This window comes from Ailuropoda melanoleuca, chromosome 4 (assembly GCF_002007445.2).
Source record: "Ailuropoda melanoleuca isolate Jingjing chromosome 4, ASM200744v2, whole genome shotgun sequence".
NCBI lineage: Eukaryota > Metazoa > Chordata > Mammalia > Carnivora > Ursidae > Ailuropoda > Ailuropoda melanoleuca.
The window spans coordinates 79,077,699-79,096,189 of record NC_048221.1 but is presented as its reverse complement, the minus strand read 5'-3'; the positions used below and the strand labels follow the sequence as shown (position 1 = coordinate 79,096,189).

Here is an 18,491-nt window from a genome sequence, read left to right as displayed (position 1 = left end):
GCCACACTTCATTTCCTTCTCTCGGTTCTCATCTTGCAGCAGGTGAAGGAGAGTGGCCTGCACTCTTTCTCCATGTCGTGGAGAGGAGCAGTGGAGATTGGTTCCATAGGTTCAATGGTGGTTTCTAATGTGTACTCCTAGGGGATGTGCAACTGTGCAAGGCAGACAAGATGCAGGAGAGCGAGTGAGACCAAGTGTGCAGGGATCCAGGGACCTCCATGCCCACTTCAATCATACTAGTTGTGCTTTTTCACTTCTTTTATGTATTTCATGGAAAATTTTGTTTTCATGAAGGATTCCATTGCTATAAAAATGAGGAAATCCTTGAAGGCTATATGCATGTATATACCTACAACATTTGAAACTCCCCAGTATTTGGAGTTAAAGATGTTCCTTTTTTGATAGTATAATTCTATGGTATAGAAATGAACCTTCCCCTTAGAATAGTCTGTTGCTTAATTACCATTTACATGTGAAAATCCCCAAATGATAGGTCAAGGTAAGGGGATAGGATGATTCAGTTAGACTCTCAGTTCTTTTTCTGGTTAATAGGCCATCCATTGTAGATAGTTGTTGACATAAATCTTGCTGCTTGTTATACTGTAATTGTGGGTTCTTATCAGTTCCATCACTCACCTGCTCACTATACAGAATACAGTTCATAGGAAGCATCAAGTATCTCCAACCTAAATACTGAGTCATGTCTCAACCAGGATTTTAGAAATTAATTTTTTATTGATTGATAGGATTTTATGGTTATACTAATCATCATGCATTTATATCTAATGATTGACTGGGTCTTTAAACAAATTACTCAACTTCAATAACAAATTTTATGCAGAAGGTTTTAGAATTCATTTCAGACAATAATTTTTAATTTTTAAATAGTTAGCTTTATTTTATGCCTAGCCAAATAATGTTTGCTAGAACATTCATTACACTTAAAGATTCCATTAGACAAGTTTAAATCTTCATATTAAATGTTTTGTAATGACATTTATCTTATAATGCTAAGTTTTTACTTTTTAAAAACATAGTTGAGTAAAACTATTTCAGTGTCAGTCATTTTTAGTAACACATATGCTATTGTAGCTTTCAGAACAGAAAGTCCCTTTTTTAACTTACTCTGCTACTAATAGCCTAATACATAGACTTAAGAATATCTAGTGTTTGTTGTGCAATGTAAGCATTAAAATTTTTCTCTCCTCTTAGTATCGAATACTAAAATTCGAGTATTCAACTTTAGGGATGATTTTTTCATTAGAAAAGTTCGTGCGGTCAATGCGAGAACTAGGACTTCCAACTCTACTCAGCCAGGTCATCCTACAAAAAATAAACAAATAAAAATTAGCATATAACATGAATATGGACTAGCTAAAATGATCCTACCCCAGGTCGCAATGGGAGTTTACTAAGTAACTTTTGCATCTAATGTGAAATATAAATTTTGTTACATTATATACATCACGTATATATCAGAGTACCAGAGAGTTTAATACATAATTAAATACGGACAAAGAAAAACAAATTAAGCACAGTGAACTGATGATTTCATATTGGGGTTATTTCCCCCGTCTTAAAACATCCAAAGCCATTATAACCTAGCTCTTATATCTAAAAGGATTATATTTTTACAAAGAGTTAAGTAATAAAAACAATTCATCATTTTTTTTTCTCATTACCCAGCACATGGTAGATGACCTATATAAATATATATATAAATATACATATAAACATATCTACAAAGATATATATATATTTGTGCAAAGAAAAAAATGAAAAAAGTATGAAGAATGTGATTTTCCACAAACATTTAAATGAAATTAGGTGAACATTTTCTTATCTATTCAAAAAACCATTTCTTACTACATATATTATCAAAGTGACTACATTAAAGGGACATGTTAAATGCTATGAAACTTTTTCTGCTTCTGTAGTGCAATGGTTTTTCTTTATATGTGTCTAATTTATGCCTTTGGGTACTTATCTGAGATGCTTCCTATTCAATTCAGGCTTATTTTAATACTGTTGACATTTCAGATATTACTGTTAAAGATTTTCCAGACTCTTTCTACCTAATAACAATTAGTTGGGATGACAGGTAAACAATAGGAGGTAATTTTATACAAGTGATGGCTGTTATTTCAGCTGTTGCTGTAGGAATAGTCGACAAGTTTGCTCATAGCCCCAAAGTTCTTTCAAGTTGCGAGGCTACTGTCTGTGAAATACTCAATCTCATATAACCTCGAATTAAAAACATTTTCTAGGCTAAAGTCTGATTAGCTGAAAATTACTCTGAATCAGGCTAGAGAATTCCAATGACTCAAATTGCCATTGTACTATTTAAGCCTTTCTCTGGCTCTTACAACAGTTTTGCGGTAAGGTAAATTTTCATGTTTCTCCTTTTTAGAAGCTAAGTCCAGTAACACATCTTAATTTCTTCAACTCCGTTGAAATCTTAAAAGTTGAAATTGCATGTGTTGACAATAAAATCCAGTTATTATGAAAAGGAGCCAATGGCTTCAATTTTACTAGTCCTATCTCCTTGAAATCTTGTCTGAAACAGAGACCAGAAATAATAAAAGCGAGAATGTATTGAGCACTGTTTGCTCAGCATTGTGCTAAGTTCTTTACATAGACTCTTACTCTGATCCACGCATTAACCCTGTACGTTATATAGTCCATTATTACTCTCAAGTGACTGATGAGGAAAGAGAGCAGAAGAGATACGTAATTTGCTCAGGGTAGTAACAGTGGTGGTGGTAGCAAATCGTCAGCTTCTGGATGTGTTTTGAAGGTACAGTCAATAGAGTTGCTGACAGACTGGACACGGTGTGAGGAAAAGAGAGGACGGAAGGATGACACCAGAGTTCTTGGTGAAAAACTACTAGGTTGTGGTTGTGATTCACTGAAGTGGAGAGACCGTGAGATGCGCAGATTGGTGGTGGGGAGGGGGGGGATCAGAAGTCAGTTTGGGAATGTTGACATTGAGATAACGTCTCTGCATGAGATGTTGCACGTGTAGGTGGATCTTTGCGTCTGGCTGGAGGAGATAAAGTCGGAATTTGTCTGCAAGTGGCCCGTACTGAAAGTCATAAGATTGGATGGCATCACCAAGGAAATGAATATAGAAAAGGAAAGAGTTCCGAGGATTGTGCTTTAGGTGAGGATGCCGCAAAGTTCAGAGCCCAGGAAGCAGAGGAAGTACCAGCAGAGACAAGAAGCCTCCAGAAGAACTGCAAGGGTGTCCTGCCCCAGGAGTCAAATGCAGCCTTCCAGGAGCAAGGAGGGATCAGCAGGGTCCCTACTGCTGGCAGATCAAGGAAGGTGAGGACTGAGAATTAAACATTGCATTGGCAACACGCTGGTCACTGATGACCTCACTAAGAACAGTTTTGGTGGAGTGAAAGCTGTATTTAAATAGGCCAAGAGAGAATGAGAGAGCAGTTGGAACCGGTGAATCCAGGACCACTACTAATGGCTCTGAGTTGCAAGACTAATCTACCTAGGATGATAAAGTATTTAGCTAGTTGAGAGCCTGACTACCTACTTGTAGCTGGTCTTCAACACCATTAAGAACTTCATCAGCCAGAAGTATGGCCAAGGAGAAATCGATGCCCCTGGTAGGGGCAGAATGGCTGTGCTGTTAGGAGATTCAGCTGTGTTTACAGTGTGTGTTGGTATCATACGGAGGGCCACCTTGTACCGTGGTTCCAAGCATCCACCCCTGTTTGTAGAACCATCTTGCCTGAACTGCCTACTTACCTAGGAGTGTTCTGGTCACCTGTCACTTTGCAAGTCCTAAGACTTCACTCGTATGCTCCTCCTGCAGTCAGCCCTTTATAGGTGTGGCTCAGGGCTGGAGATGGCAGATCTAGGAGTTCTAGCTAAAGTGCTTTAATTTCACCTCTTTGTTTCATGACAGGTGTTAGTTAAGAACCACATAATCAAATAGTACCCGTTAATTCACTTTGATTCAATAAATATTTAAGTAGCACTGTATGCAAGGCATATCCTTGATACTGCAATGCATACACGGATACCTAAAATGAGGTTTCTTCCCTCAGTAATTCCGAAACTAATGGAAGAGTTTGGAGAATGATAAAAATAACTAATTCAGAATCTGATGTGCAATGTGATTTTAATATAAAGGGAAGGAATTGGATGGGGTTTATTTCTGGACAAGGTACTCAGGGACAGCTTTGTGATAGCAGTGACATTGAAGCTAAGTTTTAAATAATAGAGAACTTTCCAAATCTTAGAATAGGAATGCCAACTTAATAAGCATGGCAGGAAACCAAGAAGCATTAGGGGGAAAATTGATAATGTTAACTAATTAAAAAGGTAAAACTTCTGAATGGTCAAAAAATGTCCTAAGCAAAGCCAAAACAAACAGCAAACTGGAAAACTTATTTGCAGTTTTCTTACTATACAAAGAGCACTTAAAAATCAATACATAAAAGATAGCTATCTAATAAAAAAAATGGTCAAAGAACATAAACAGATGAAAGGGAAAGAAATATAAATGGCCAATAAATATGTGCAAATAATCTCACTCTTACTCAGAATTTTAAAAACACAAATCAAGCCAGAATGAGACACCATCTGTTGCTTAGGGAATGGCAAATGTTTGAAAATTTGATAATATCTAATAGTGATAGTTAAGGTATGGGAAAAGAGGCACTTTTCTGGATTGCTGATGGGAATGTGAATTTGTACAGCCTTTCAAAAGGGCAATTTGGCACCACCTATCAAATTTGTAAATGTCCATTACTTACAGACTTGATGTCACAGAGAAGGGAGCCTGGGATACAGACTCTGAGATGGAGACTAGTTTGTAGGGATGCCCTCAGGTTCAAGAACTGTAGGAGGCAAGGAAAGTAGACAGGATTGGACTGAGGGAAAAGCTGGGTGAGATGCAGTTTCACTGAAGACCTCAACTGACACATGAGGAACTCTGATGCTGGGAAGACCCTTCAGCATTGTCCCAATTCACAGTGAGAGAGCAGGGTCTTGATATCCCCCACGCGAGCCAGTCATTAAAGAAGAGCTCCCCAGAGAAGGAGGTGTGACCGTTAGTGTGGTGAGTTCGTTCTGCTGAGTCAACTCCTGAAGTAGGCTGATGGCTGAGAGCCACCTTGATCTAGAAAATAAGTCCTTCAGTCCTGAAAGGGAGCCTGAGTGGCCCATCTCAGCACTGCTGCACATATTCTCACAAGTGGGTAGAGGGAATGAATGGAAGGTGCAAGGCAAAGAAGTGGTAATTGGCCCCAGGGCAGGTTGGAAGAAACAGGATCATTAAGTAGACTCATTAGATTTAGAAAACAGGATACATCTCTGCATAGAAGAGAAAGGGTAAAAAAAAAAAGAGAACTTGGATATGAAGAGGTATTGACATAAGATAGCATCCATTTTCTTAGTAGAGTAAGAGGTATGGTAATTTACTAAGAATTAAGGGAGGTGAAGTAGGGTTGAGGAATTAGAGTGAAAAGGTGTTAATAATTGCCATGGGAGAGCCCTTGAGGGTGACCAGATGCCCAGCAGCAGCATACCCGCCTGCCTGTGCTGCGCTGTGCTTCCTTAGACGTCTGCCCTACAAGTATGGTGAGACCAGTGGGGCCAGGAATCAGTGAATGGGCCAAAGGATTCTCCATAGGGACATCCCATCTTAGGGGCAGAGTTAACAATTCAATCAGATGTTTCCTAGAGAGAACAATGGAAGGCAGGACTCCCCATCCCCCAATCTGGAATGGACTTCTCTTTAGCCAGCTGCAGAGCTATGGTCTTAGGTTTATTAGAGGGAGGTGAATAAACCATTTCATTGGGGAGCCTCCAATTTTGGTATCTTTGTATCTCTTCTCTTGGACGAGGTAGATCTTCCAGGGAAGGCATGTCCAATGTCCCGCCTAGAGTCTATCATTTTGGCTGTGTGTTTTGGGAAGTAGGGTAAGGCCTCAGTATTCACTGTGTAACTCTCGCTGAATACCTGTTTTCAGCACTTTATCTCTTTTCAACTCTGCCGAGAAGACCCTGGCCAGAGCATGAAACTCCAGCTTCCACCTAGGCAGGCGGGGAAGCTACTGCACAGTGTAGGGGTAGGAGAGCATAGCTTATTAAACAAATTTTAAATCCTTGAATTTTTGACCCCACCTTTCTGTCCCCTTCCAGTGGCCTGAGGCTTGGGGGTTTCCACTGTGTTAAAAGGGCCATTTCCCCGCTTCCCCCACTGGATGCTTACCATTCAGGTCAGTGTGACCACTAGTCCGTCTGCTAATTTCCCAAGTTTTGTTGCCTTGTTTTTCAAAGTTTTGTAGCTTTCTCTCCTGTTCTTTGTTCTTGTGGGTGTTTAAACCTTTTTAAAATATTTTACTCATACTTAAGTGAGGTTTAGGTGGGAGCAGAAGCAAATGCGTATGTTCCAAATGTAAAATCTTTAATTGAAAGTATGGCTTTATCCTTTATATTTAAATCTTTAATCCATCTGGAATTATGTGATTGCATGATATGAAAAAGAGGTCTTAATTTTGAATGCCTAGACACTTCCCCCAGAACAACTATAATCATAGACGAAATCTGTGTTTATGCCTAAATATTTTTCTAGACATTCTATTTGACTCCATTGGTACCTTCGGTTAATCCCTAAACCAACATTAAACTATCTTAATTCTTATAGCCTTATAATATATATTAATGCTCAGCAGTCCCTATACTTCCCCACCCCCTAACCTAATAATTCTAATTGTCCTTGTTTATCTCAAGGTCTACTAGATTTTAGCATAATTTTGTCTAGTCCTTTCAAATCTCCTTTTAAAATAATTCAGAAAGAACTGGCATTCTTACATTTAATCTTGTCATCAAAGTAACGATTTTCCCTGCTTTTGTTCACGTCTTTACGTTCCTCATCAAAATTTTGTAGTTTACTTAATTCAGGTCATACTTCCTGATGATACTTTAAATCTGTTCTATTTTTCTTGCTATTTTGAACAAGATGCTTTTTAATCATTGTGTTTTTAAACTGGCACATACGGAAACGAGTGATGGCTTCACTGGAGTCAATGCCTTACTTAAGTTCCTTGGTAGAATAGTTTTCTTTTCTTTGGGGTTCCTAGGTAAACCACACAATTGTAGTGCTCCAGAATTTGTCCTGTTAATTCCTTTTTATCACCTTGATTGGATAATTTCAAATTACTCTTTACTGTAGGCTATCAAGCACATTTTGGCTACTTCTGTGCCTTTGAGAGAATTGCTTTTGTATGTAAAGGAAGAATCATGAAGAGTGTTCACCCAGGCAGGGGGCCAGCATGCATGGCTCTGGCTCCAGCATATTTTACCTATTAGGTTAGCAGACTCAATAAATACTGAATGGATGGCTGGATGGATGAGTGAATTACATTTGCTTGAACGACACTGAAGTCCAATATTTCTGCTATAAATCTCAATCTGCTTTGTGTGTATATATCTTTCAGGTATTTTTATTTAAGAAATATGACCCATCGATAGGCTTTTAAAAAAAAATAAGGTTCAGCTAATAAAAAAGGAATAAGATGTAAATGGAAAATTCTATTAATAGGAGTCATGTTACTTGATAATCGTGTTCTCCCTTCACTTTTGTTTTAAATGCTGTATGTAGAGATTTTGAAAATGAAACTCATTTCTATAAAGTTTAGCTCTTTTACCAAAATCATTGTTGTTCTTAACAACAAAGTAAGAATATAAGAGGAGATTTCATTAGGGATGCATGTTGTTCTTAATAAAGTAAGAATATTAAGAGATTTCCTTACAGATGTATCCCTTAAGGTTTGCTGAGGATTATATATAGTTGTAAGAATTTTTGTGCAGAATGGCAAAAGACAATGATGTTGCATGTATGTTAAGTATTCTTCAGGCTATCTTTGCGTAAAAGAAAATGAATAAAACACTGATAAATGTTAGAAGACCAAGGAAAAATCTATTCATTTAATAAATTAACTGCATTGAGTTTTTCCATTCCTCCTCAGGCAGGCCCCAACTACGGGTCCCCTCAGGGCTTCCATGGCACGCTGGCTCTTCCGTGCGGAAGGCGCACATTTAGCTATCAAGTACAGTAGACGCCACGCATTTATGGCCTCAGCAACGAGCGCAGAGGCCAGCTGTGTCCTTCGAAAAAGCACTCAGGTTTCTACCCTCCCACAGACATTTGCTGACTGCCCCTATCTCAAAAGGACCCTGCCCCCAACTATTGTGTGCATCATGGGAATTCTCACATTGTGTAATTGCCATGTTTATGTAATTCTTGATGTGTTCACCACGTGCTTCCTCCACATTAGAATGCAAATTCTAAGGCAAAGTAGGAGTCTGACTCACTGTTCCCTGCCCAGCATCTTGCATGATGCCTGACGACAGTGGGCACTCAATAAATACAATACTTACTGAATGAGTCCAGCTTCGGCACCTGCCTGCCGCCTTCTGGTCTACAGCTTCCGCACATGAGAAAAGGGGCCATTTATAGGGTGCTCCACAGTCCACACACAGAAGGGATCCCTGGGCATGACCTTTTAACTCTTTGATTTTTATCTCACATGAAACAAAACACTCCTGTTTTTTACACACTTTGAAAGGTAAACAGATAGTTGCTCTTATTACGGAACCATGATAAAATCCATGGCGGTCCCTATGAAATAACGAGTAATGACTGTATTCATCCTCTTAGAGGAAGCTGGAGGTCTGTGGGTCTGACCTAATAACCTGGATGTAAGCACGTGGACCAGGGTTTTTTGTGGAATCTCTTCACCTATTTTTGCCAGCCCCCAAATATTACTGCAGTTCTCGTGATTTTAAGTCTGCTCATTAGATAGCATGGTAACTGACTTCATCCAGGGTACAGAGTCACTATTAGAACACCCCCAGAGGGCCAAGTCCATCCTGCAAACCCAGTCACATGACCTGCCACCATTTAAGTTCAGGGCACAGTTGGCTGTATATCCTCAGATATTGTAATTATCAAAAATCTTCAGACATTGTCCTTAGTATCCCAGAGATGTACAAACACCTATTGTTGTAGTTGTATTTAGGATTTTTAAGCTTTTTAAAAAGAAGAGTCCTTTCTTCCAACATAATCTTGCATGCAAGTTTGATGCTTGTAGAAGTGAAGTGCTTCTCTGAAGCTAGGGAATGGACGGGGGTGAGGTATACAATCTCCCCGTCGGGCCGCCGTTTCCCAGCTCTAGCTGGAGCACCTCTGGGGAAGCCCAAGGCTCCGAAGAGCCCAGTGAAAAAATTGCCCTATTAACCTATCACTGATAAGGATACAGGGAGTGGAATGGATGGAGAATCCATCGTAGGTACAAGTGGAAATCAACATAGGACTGGCTCTTCTATTACTCAAGTCATTTACTGTTTCCTACAAAATGCAGTAAGCTCCTGGCATGATAAGAAAAATTCCATTTAACTAATATCCTTCTTGAAACAAAGAGGTGGAATTAAAGCACTAGAAACCCAACACTATTAATAATTCATACCAGTTCTATTTCCTGGGTCTGAAGTGGAGCAGAATAATCCTTTCGGATATCTCTGCAGCACTGGTGTAAAATGTAGACCATAGCAAGAAAGCAGACAGTAAGAAGAGACAGCTAATGAATTAAAAGCAAACATGGTGCATGCTGGAAAATATTGAGTTGCCTGCCCATTTCAAGCTTTTAAACTAGCATTAATAATGGAAGGAGAGTACATAATATTTTTGCTATTCTTTCTTAAGCACGTTTCTTATTCAGTTACATGTGGACAAATAGCATAGACTTCTTCATTATCGATATAAGCTTTTTAATGGTATTTTACTATATAGTTGACCCTTGAACAACATGAAGTAGAACTGCACGGGTCCACTTCTATGAGAATTTTGTATAGCATGGTACTGTAAATGTATTTTAATAACTTCTAGCTTAAGAATATAGTATATAATCAGGGACACCTGGGTGGCTCAGTTGGTTAAGCGGTTGCCTTCAGCTCAGGTCATGTGGAGTCCTGGAAATGAGCCCAGATCCGGCTCCCTGCTCAGCAGCGAGTCTGCTTCTCCCTCTCCCTTTGCCCCTCCCCCAGCTCATGCTCTCTCTCTCTCTCAAAATCTTAAAAAATATATACTCTCTAATCTGACATACACAATATGTGTTGATCAACTCTCTCTGTAATCCGTAAGGCTTCCTTCGGTCAACAGTGGGGATTAGCAGTTAAGTTTTTGGGGAGTCCAAAGTCATACGTGGATTTCCAACTGTGGAGAGGACTGGCACCCCGAACACACCCCCCCGCATTGTTTAAGTATCACCTGTAATGTCTAAAATTTCTGTCATATGTAGCCCATGAGCAGAAGAGTTCAGTGATTTTCAAGGGAATCCCAGCCCTTCCATAATCAACCTGAAACAGATTACTCCTTTTTAAAATGGGGATGACCCTCGCCTCATTGAGCTCCTGAATGAATTAAAGAGAATGTATAGAAATTGCCCGGCGCAACATCTGACACACAGGAAGCCCTTATTAGCAGTTACTACAGTATAATTGTCTTGGCCAAGGATGGTGGGGAGCCTCTTAAGCAAGCTCTGTGACCGTCAGTCACACACTTCAAGTGCAATTCCACTAGTAACCTGTTGGAGCTACTGCTCCACTGGGGGGGGGGGGTGGTGTCAGACTCTCCCTCAGCTGGGAGAGTCTGGAGGAGCTCCCCGGATTCTGAAAACCCAACAACCAATCCGACAACCGCATCACAGGGCCTGGGGGCAGAAGAGGCAGGACCGAAGCCTCGGGCTTCTCTGTCCTACCACCGTTTTGGGGTCAGCCAAGTGACACCCTCTCCTTTCTGTTTTATTTAAGGGAAAGACAAGAGACAGTGGCACAGTGGGAACGGAGGAGGGCTTGGGGATCAATTCTGCTTGAGTGCGCATCAGCTACCACGTCCCTACTGGTCACGTGGGGCAAGAGTCTTAAACTCCCAGTGCCTCATCTGTAAGGAGGAGAGAACATGGCCTGCCTCCGAGCTGTGACTGGAGACGAAATGAGAGATTCTGCAAGTGTTTCAGGCAGTATTCAGAACATATTAAACACCTCGTCGTTAGCTATCGTGTCAGGGCGTGGTAGCAGGTGGAGAAAACCACCTTAGCTCTTTTGGAAGGGAATTTCATGTAGGGAATTAAGTCCTCACGAAAGCAATAGGAGGGCTGGAAGAACGTTAGGTCGGGCCTGTTGGAGCAACTCTGTATAAGTGGTTGCTAACGAGTAAATTGTTAAAACTGAGATTGTCCTGCAAATATAAAATGACTTGTGTCAAAGATTTCTATTCAAGGCATTCATTAATGACAGAACGTCTTCTAGGTTCTATCTGGTTCAAAAGAGAATTTAGAGACGCATACACATGTAGACATGTATGTATATAAACATACATACAATCAGGGATGCTGAACTCATCTGGCTAAGAGAGGTGAACCTGACTGAAATTCTATAGGGGAGGACTGTTCAACAGCTGTCATATGAGCATCTTCAAGGAGCCATATCAAAGTAAAAATAAATAGGTGAAATTCATTTTGACAATATTTTTTTTAGTTCAATATATCCAAAACATTATTTCAATATGATTCATACAAACAATGAATGAAATGAGCTATTTTACATACTTTTCATAATAAAGCTTTGAATTCTGGTGTGTATTTTACACTTGCAAACATATCTCAATTCAAACTTGCCACACCGAGAGTGCCCAATAACCACATATGACTAGGGGCTCCCTTATTAGTGTAGTTTTAGAGCAATACAAAAAATGTTTGGGATTACCTTTTCTTTAGGGCAAAAGTCAATTCTGTATCTACCAGAAAAAAAGTAATTTGCTTTGCTATGAACAAGAAGTATTTGCATTTCTTTCGTTTGCTACAAGTAAATTTCTACCTTAGAGTTCTAAAATAGCCTAGTTAGTAGAAAATCAAAGGTGCACATCTTTATAGAACTGGAAAATTCCTGAAAGTTCCTCCTAGACAATAATCAGAACTTCCCTGAAAGACACCCCCTAATCTCCCATTGCTAAGCCTTGGACAATTTTTGTGTGTGACAAGACCATGGGGGGAACTTCTGGGAATCAGGAGGCTGTCACCGAAATCACCGCATTAATGAGCATGCTATCCTAATGGTGTGCCAGGCCTCAGAAAGTTCCGCCGGGATCGTTGGCTCCAGAGCCACATAGTATCTGCTAAACCCTCACACTAGCTAAATGGATGACTCCGGCACTTCCCCTGCCTCTCTTTCCACCTAGATGAGTTTCAAATTCCAGTTTCACATGAGGACCGCTGATGGTTGAAACCTCCAACACATTTGAGACTCCAGCTGCAAGGGATCAGGGCAACACGGTTCCTAGCTCCTCTGCAGTTGAGGAAAGGCACCAAGGAGGAGTTTGGAACCATGACTGAGCAAGGCAATGTACCAAGTCCACCACTGCTATTATTCAGTCAACAAGAGCTGGATGGACTTCTACACTATGGGGTACAAAAGATGAGAAGGTTTTTGTTTTTCACTAATCTGTATTGGTAGCAGCACTCTTGTGCTCTCTCAGATCTAGAGTTCTTCTCGGAACTATAACGGAATTCCAAGGAACACCAACCTTGAAGAGTCAGGTGGAAAAGGAGAGGTGGGCAGAGGACAGGTGGAAGGAATGACCAGTGAACAGGGAGATAGCCACGAAGTGTGGCGTTAAAGAAAACCCAGGCCACAGGATTTTTTAAGAAGGAGAGAGAAGTCAACTTCCAGATGCTGCTGGGGCCTAACTAAAATCTGAGCTGAAAAATGCTTTCGGGACCTTAGCAGGATCAGCCTCGGTAACGTGGTGGGGGTGGAAGCCAGATGAAAATGGCTTTAGGAGTGAGGGGGAAGTGAAGCAACGCAGACAGCAAGAATAGATCAATCTTTTGAGCTGTCTGACTCTGAGGGAGAGGAGAGACACAGAGGAGCTTTATACATCTTTAAGGTTCTGTTCTTGGCAAGCAAGCCTGCCTCGATTCTGAATTCAATGCCTTCCAATATTTATGAGCACTTTGTCTCAGAAGAACAATATTTGAGGAGGATTGTTTTAATAGCACACAGTCTAGGGCATTTTCTATTCCAGATATGTTAAAACCTACTCCTACATGAAGCCAAATGAAAGGCGAGTTGGCCAGACTCCCCTGTATTTTCACCCCCTCACCCTGACCTTTCCACCCCCCCCAAATGCTCACAAGCAAACTCAGTGTTTGGGGTGATGCCACGAGCTGATAGAGGGCTACTAGATAGTTTAGGGCCGAACTGTGACCCACCCAGAGCAGAGGTCATTATTTTATACATTTTTTAAGCCTTGTTCCTGGCGCTATTTTATGTCCCCACCCTTGTTTTTTGTCCTCCTTCGCTTTTAAATGTACGCTCTCTCCTTACAGTTTTACATTTTCTGACAAATCACTTTAAATCATGTGGGAACAAAGTGAGGTATAAACATAAAGCTGAGGGGTTTTTTTCTTGCTGATCCTGTTCCTTTGATTTTATAAAGGAAATTACTGGAAAGGAGGGTAGAGATTTATTTCTGGAGTTTTGCTTTCTCATCGACTTTACTAGATACTTTTTCCATTAAAGCAAGGCATGTAATGTTCTGAGGTCCTAAAGACATGTATCTTTAGGGCAGTGATCTCCGTAGCTGGCTGCCAAACTGTTGATGGCCCTGAACTTGGGGACTAAGAGCTCTCAGCCTTGGCCTGCGGCAAGGGTAGCTTGGACCCGGGGGGCTCCCCTGAGCGGAGGGTACTGGGCAGGGCAGAGACCTCGAGCGTGGTGCTGGGTGAGAGCCCCACGCAGTGCTTTCATGGACCATGGGCTTTCCCAGGCCAGGCCAGGGCCAGTCTAGTGCAAGTCGCACAGAGAGGTGTATGCGGGGCTCTAAAGACAATTCATGAAGCATCTCCCTGACAGTACTGAAAATAATTTGTGCAGAATTCAATCTAAAGAACAGTTCGAAGGAGAATGGAGAGGCAGCCAATAACACAAGAGCCACTGGAAAAAACAAGTAATTTGACAGGTGGAAAATGAGAAACAAAAACGTTAATTGAAGGAAGACCGTCGGGGTGTCTTTTAAGGGCATCACCGATGACAGAGCATATCGCACTACATGTTGTTGACCCTAAAGACAGACGCTTTCAGAATGCCTTTAAATATTCGCCAAGAAGTCAAAATACTGAAACTTTTCTTTATTGGGACGTTTCATAATTAGGGAAATGGCTTATCTTTTGAAACTCTCAGGGTTAAAAAAATATATCTATATTTTTAGATTCTCATTTTCCCCTAGAAGGGTATTTATTCTTTGAGTCCAAGTCCGTGACTCGGTTCACACGGAGGCTCATGATAGGGTGTAAGAACATCACTGAAGTGTCTCAGTTCATAAGTATCCGCCCACGAGTGGTACTAGGATATTTTTCAGCACTAATGCATTCAATGCACATAAATTTCAATCTGTTTTAAGAGATTCAGAAAGTAGCCATTTCCTCTCAAAAGGTTTTCTTTTTTGTATTCATAAAAATATATGCCAGTTTATTTCCTCCTTTTACAAAAACAAAGATCAAAACAGAAGATGAAGGGAAAAAATACATATCCTCCTATCATTAATGATTTTTTTTTTTTTTTTTGCAGATAGTAAAAAACAGTCATTGCTAAATCCCAATGAACCCTTTGGCCTAAATTTTAAAAACTAAAATCACGTGTATTGTTGTCACCTTAGTAACAAAAAATTTAGTGTGTGCTTGCTAAATGACTTTAAACAGTTGTATTTTTCATAAAGAAATCTTATGAATAGCTTGATATCAGAATCTTAGACAAAAGGACATCATCAACATATTCCAGTTGCCTATCTAGTGGGAGGTGACAAGGGGAAAGAAGAGCTTACAGGCTGAGAGGGGGAAGGGAGGAGAAGATTTAAAGGAAGATGCTGAGAGACAGGTAGTGATCTCTCTCTAAAATAAATTCTTCATCATTTTACTATTGCATTCTAAGATGTGCTCAGTTTCTCCGATCCCATTAATAAAATGATCAAAGAATGTCTAGTCCCCAGGATCAAAATGCAATTTAATTAATTATATGACATCTCCCTCTTCTGAATCGAAAGCTGCTTAGAGAGTAGATGGCTGTCACATTTAGTTTTCCAAATGACTTTGAGATGAAGCCATTCAAACTGGGCATATAAACCCAAACTCACCAGAGTGATACGCTTGCATTTGAAAAATTAAAAGTCTGAGGTTTCATAAGTTAGAAGCACAAAGCTGAAGTCAGGTCCTACTGTGGAAGAAACTGGCCTCCCTGACATTGGGTCTAGAAAGTGCTCTTTGGGCCTGGCAATCATCCAGATGAAGACTAATGTTTGGAAGCCTCTTCTAATTAGACACTCTTTCCCGCTGGAGTGCAACCTGGATCAAAGAAAGAAAGAAATTAGCTAGCAGCTTCCTCTAGAATCCTATGAGGCATCATTACCTTGGTAGAGACGCCAACAGTCTTCAGTGGTCTAGGAAATTGATCCTAAAAGCTTTCTCTGAAATGATCAGGTTTAGAGGCACAAAAAATGCTAACCAAATTCACAGATCAATTTATAACACAGAATACCATGTATTGATTTATACCGGGTGCTGTATTTGTCAAATATATCATCCATTTGTGCAAGAATTTTCCAACCGAGGAAGCGCGCTGAAACGGAATTACATTAGATTGCTTTCTCCGGTGTAGGCATATTTTGGTTTAGAGAATCTATACGGATAGTACCTTCTTCCCAAGGAAACACTGAAGAAATGATAATATAGAACCCCTTTTTACAAACTCTTCATCACCCACTGCTTTTCACTTAGCACATCATTGCCTCTGACAGCTTAATGAGGCTATCTTTGTTCCTGTCCTGAGCACATTCTCTGGTCACCTGGATGATACAGAAACACACTCCAGGCTGTTTCTAGGGCAAAAACAAGGAAAACCCCATCACTTTACTGCACCATATTTACAAACTACATCTTAAGGCAGTTTGCTTTGAAAGAGCGGATTTTGTTTGTTTTCACTTAGAAGGCAACATTTCTGCTCTGTTCTCTAGGTTCGGAAGAGGTGAAAGAAGCGAAGCCCTTTGTAACAGGGTTGTAGGCAACTGCAAGAAGGGCCTTTGCCACAGACAGAATTATTCAGAAAGGGAATGCATTGAAGGGTCCTGATGCTGTCCATGGCAATGAAGCAGTAATACGCCCACGGCAGCACAGTCAGTGTGCCGTGTCAGGAAGGTTTCCATTACTCTGGTTGCTACTCAAACTGCCCTTGAACGTAAAGGCTTGAAACAATATTTATCCTGCTAGAAGTCTGCAGTTTGGGCAGAGACAGCTCAGCTCTGCCAGACTCCATGGAGAACAAAGCTTGAAAGAGGAGGACAGGAATAACTGGAAGGCTCAGGGGCTCACAGGTGTGGCGGGTGATCCTGGGAAAACACAACGAGCTACAGTCTGAAGAGCCGGGGCTCCTCAGGCTCTCCAGCCTGATGGCTTCAGAGCAGCCAGACCTCTATCAGCTCAGGATTCCAAAAGCAACGTGTCATGAGAGAAAGAGAGTGCTGGGTGGAAGGTGCATGGTCTATTCATTCTAACCTGGTCTTGGTAGACACTGTGTCCCCTCCAGTGCATTCTGCCTGACAGAAGTCAGTCACCAAGGCTTGCCCAGATTTGGGGGCAGAGGATGGCAAAGAATTCGTGAGCTTGTTTTAAAATTACCACAGTAACTTTGTATAGCTGAAGAATTACAGGAGAATATACATTTATTTACTCATTCATTCAACAAATACTTCCTGAGATTTTACCATAAACTAACTTAACCTTCCCTTCTTTAAGGATTCTAGGAGTTCTAGCCTGAGACAACTCATACTTGGACATGATTTATGCATCATGAAGGATATATTTTGTTTCAGGCCTGTCATATGAAAGTACTCAAACCAGCACAAAATATCAGAGGATGACAGTCATCCATTGGAGACGAGTAGAATCTCAGAACTCATTAAAAACCTGAGGAAATAGAAGTAAAAATCTTCCTTAGATACAAATATATTCTAGAAAATGTATTTGGTGAACAAATTTGTATAAAAGCAAATCATCTTTTCTACTAACTTTATACATTTAGTGATGAATATATAAGAAAAGTTTTCCTTGACTTCCCAAATATTCCAAATTGCCTAGTGTGTGAAACGATGATTGTTCTCTGATAGACTAAAGATAAAATATGGAATACAAAGGTGAATGTATTGGCTAGGAATAGACTCAGCTGTGAGGCACAGTGACAGTGAATAAGAGAGATCTTAACTTCTCCATCATCGAAGGAAGCCTGGAGGCAGGTAGTCCAGGACTGGTATGACAGCTCCAGGACCCTCAGAGAACTTTTCAGTTTACCATTCAGTTAGCTCTGGTTGTTGTCCTCATCTTCCTCACCCAAGATGGACACTAGAGCTCCAACCACCATATTTGTATTCTAGACAGCAGAATGGAGGAAAGGCAAACAAAGGGGCCAAGAATGCCTTAAGTTATAGTTTGTAAATATGGTACAATCAGTGAATGTCTTCCAGAAGCAGCTACACAAAACTTCTGATTACATTTTTTGGCTAGGACACACTACATAAGAGGCTGAGAAATGTAAGCCAGGTCGACTTTATCCTGAATGGCCATAGGCCCAGTAGAAGTCACTAGCATCCCAGTAGAAGAAGGGGGGGGGGTTCCTAGAGGGCACAGAGCAGTTCCAGCCACAGCGTGGAAATCGAGTGCTCTGTTTTGCACACGTGCAGCCTGAGATGCGTCTTAGACACCCAAGTAAACAACAATATATACGAATCTGGAATTTAGGGGAAAGACTGAACCTAGGGTTAAAACTGGGAGCTCATTGGCCTATAGATGATGTTAATACCATGGACCAAATGGTAAAACACATGGGGAATGGATGAAGACTGGGAAGAGAAGTGGTCAGCCAGAGTGGCCACCAGAAGAAGAGGCTGAGAGGACATGGTGAGAGAGATGGGAGGAGAACCAGGAGACTGTGGTATCCTCGAAGCTAGGGGAAGAAAGGAGTTGAGGAAGACAGGAGTCTCCACAGTCTCACAGGCTGCGAGGAGTTTAACACAAGGCCTGAGAACTGATGACTGAATTCCTCAAGAAGGAGATCAAGGAGACCGGATGGGCCTGGTTACAGTGCAGAGGTGGAGGGCAGTGGCCTGCTGGGAGGGGCCGAAGGGGAGCTAGGCAGGGGAGGAAGCACAGACCCACACTATCTACAGCTTTCTGTAGGAGATGTGCTGTAAAGGACAGTAGCTGGAGAGGAATATGGGATCTAGAGAAAACTTTTAAAAACATGATTGTAGATAATAGAACAGATTTGCTTATGGAAATAAACTAACAGAGAAGCGAAAGGTGATGATATGAAAGAAAGGGATAATTGCAGTAGAAAACCAGGGTCCACTGTACACGTGG

The 18,491-nt window shown here is 40.9% G+C and overlaps 1 protein-coding gene across 1 annotated transcript in view; it reads right to left on the bottom strand.

Moving 5' to 3' along the window:
- Positions 1-870: 870 nt before the first annotated feature.
- The window catches only part of ACYP2 (acylphosphatase 2), a 150,864-nt gene continuing 133,243 nt past the window's right edge, over positions 871-18,491 (bottom strand). The window contains exon 4 of the mRNA XM_002914049.4: positions 871-1,323. Coding sequence (XP_002914095.1) covers positions 1,209-1,323 — 115 coding nt within the window. The 3' untranslated portion in view covers positions 871-1,208. The remainder of the gene's footprint in view (positions 1,324-18,491) is intronic.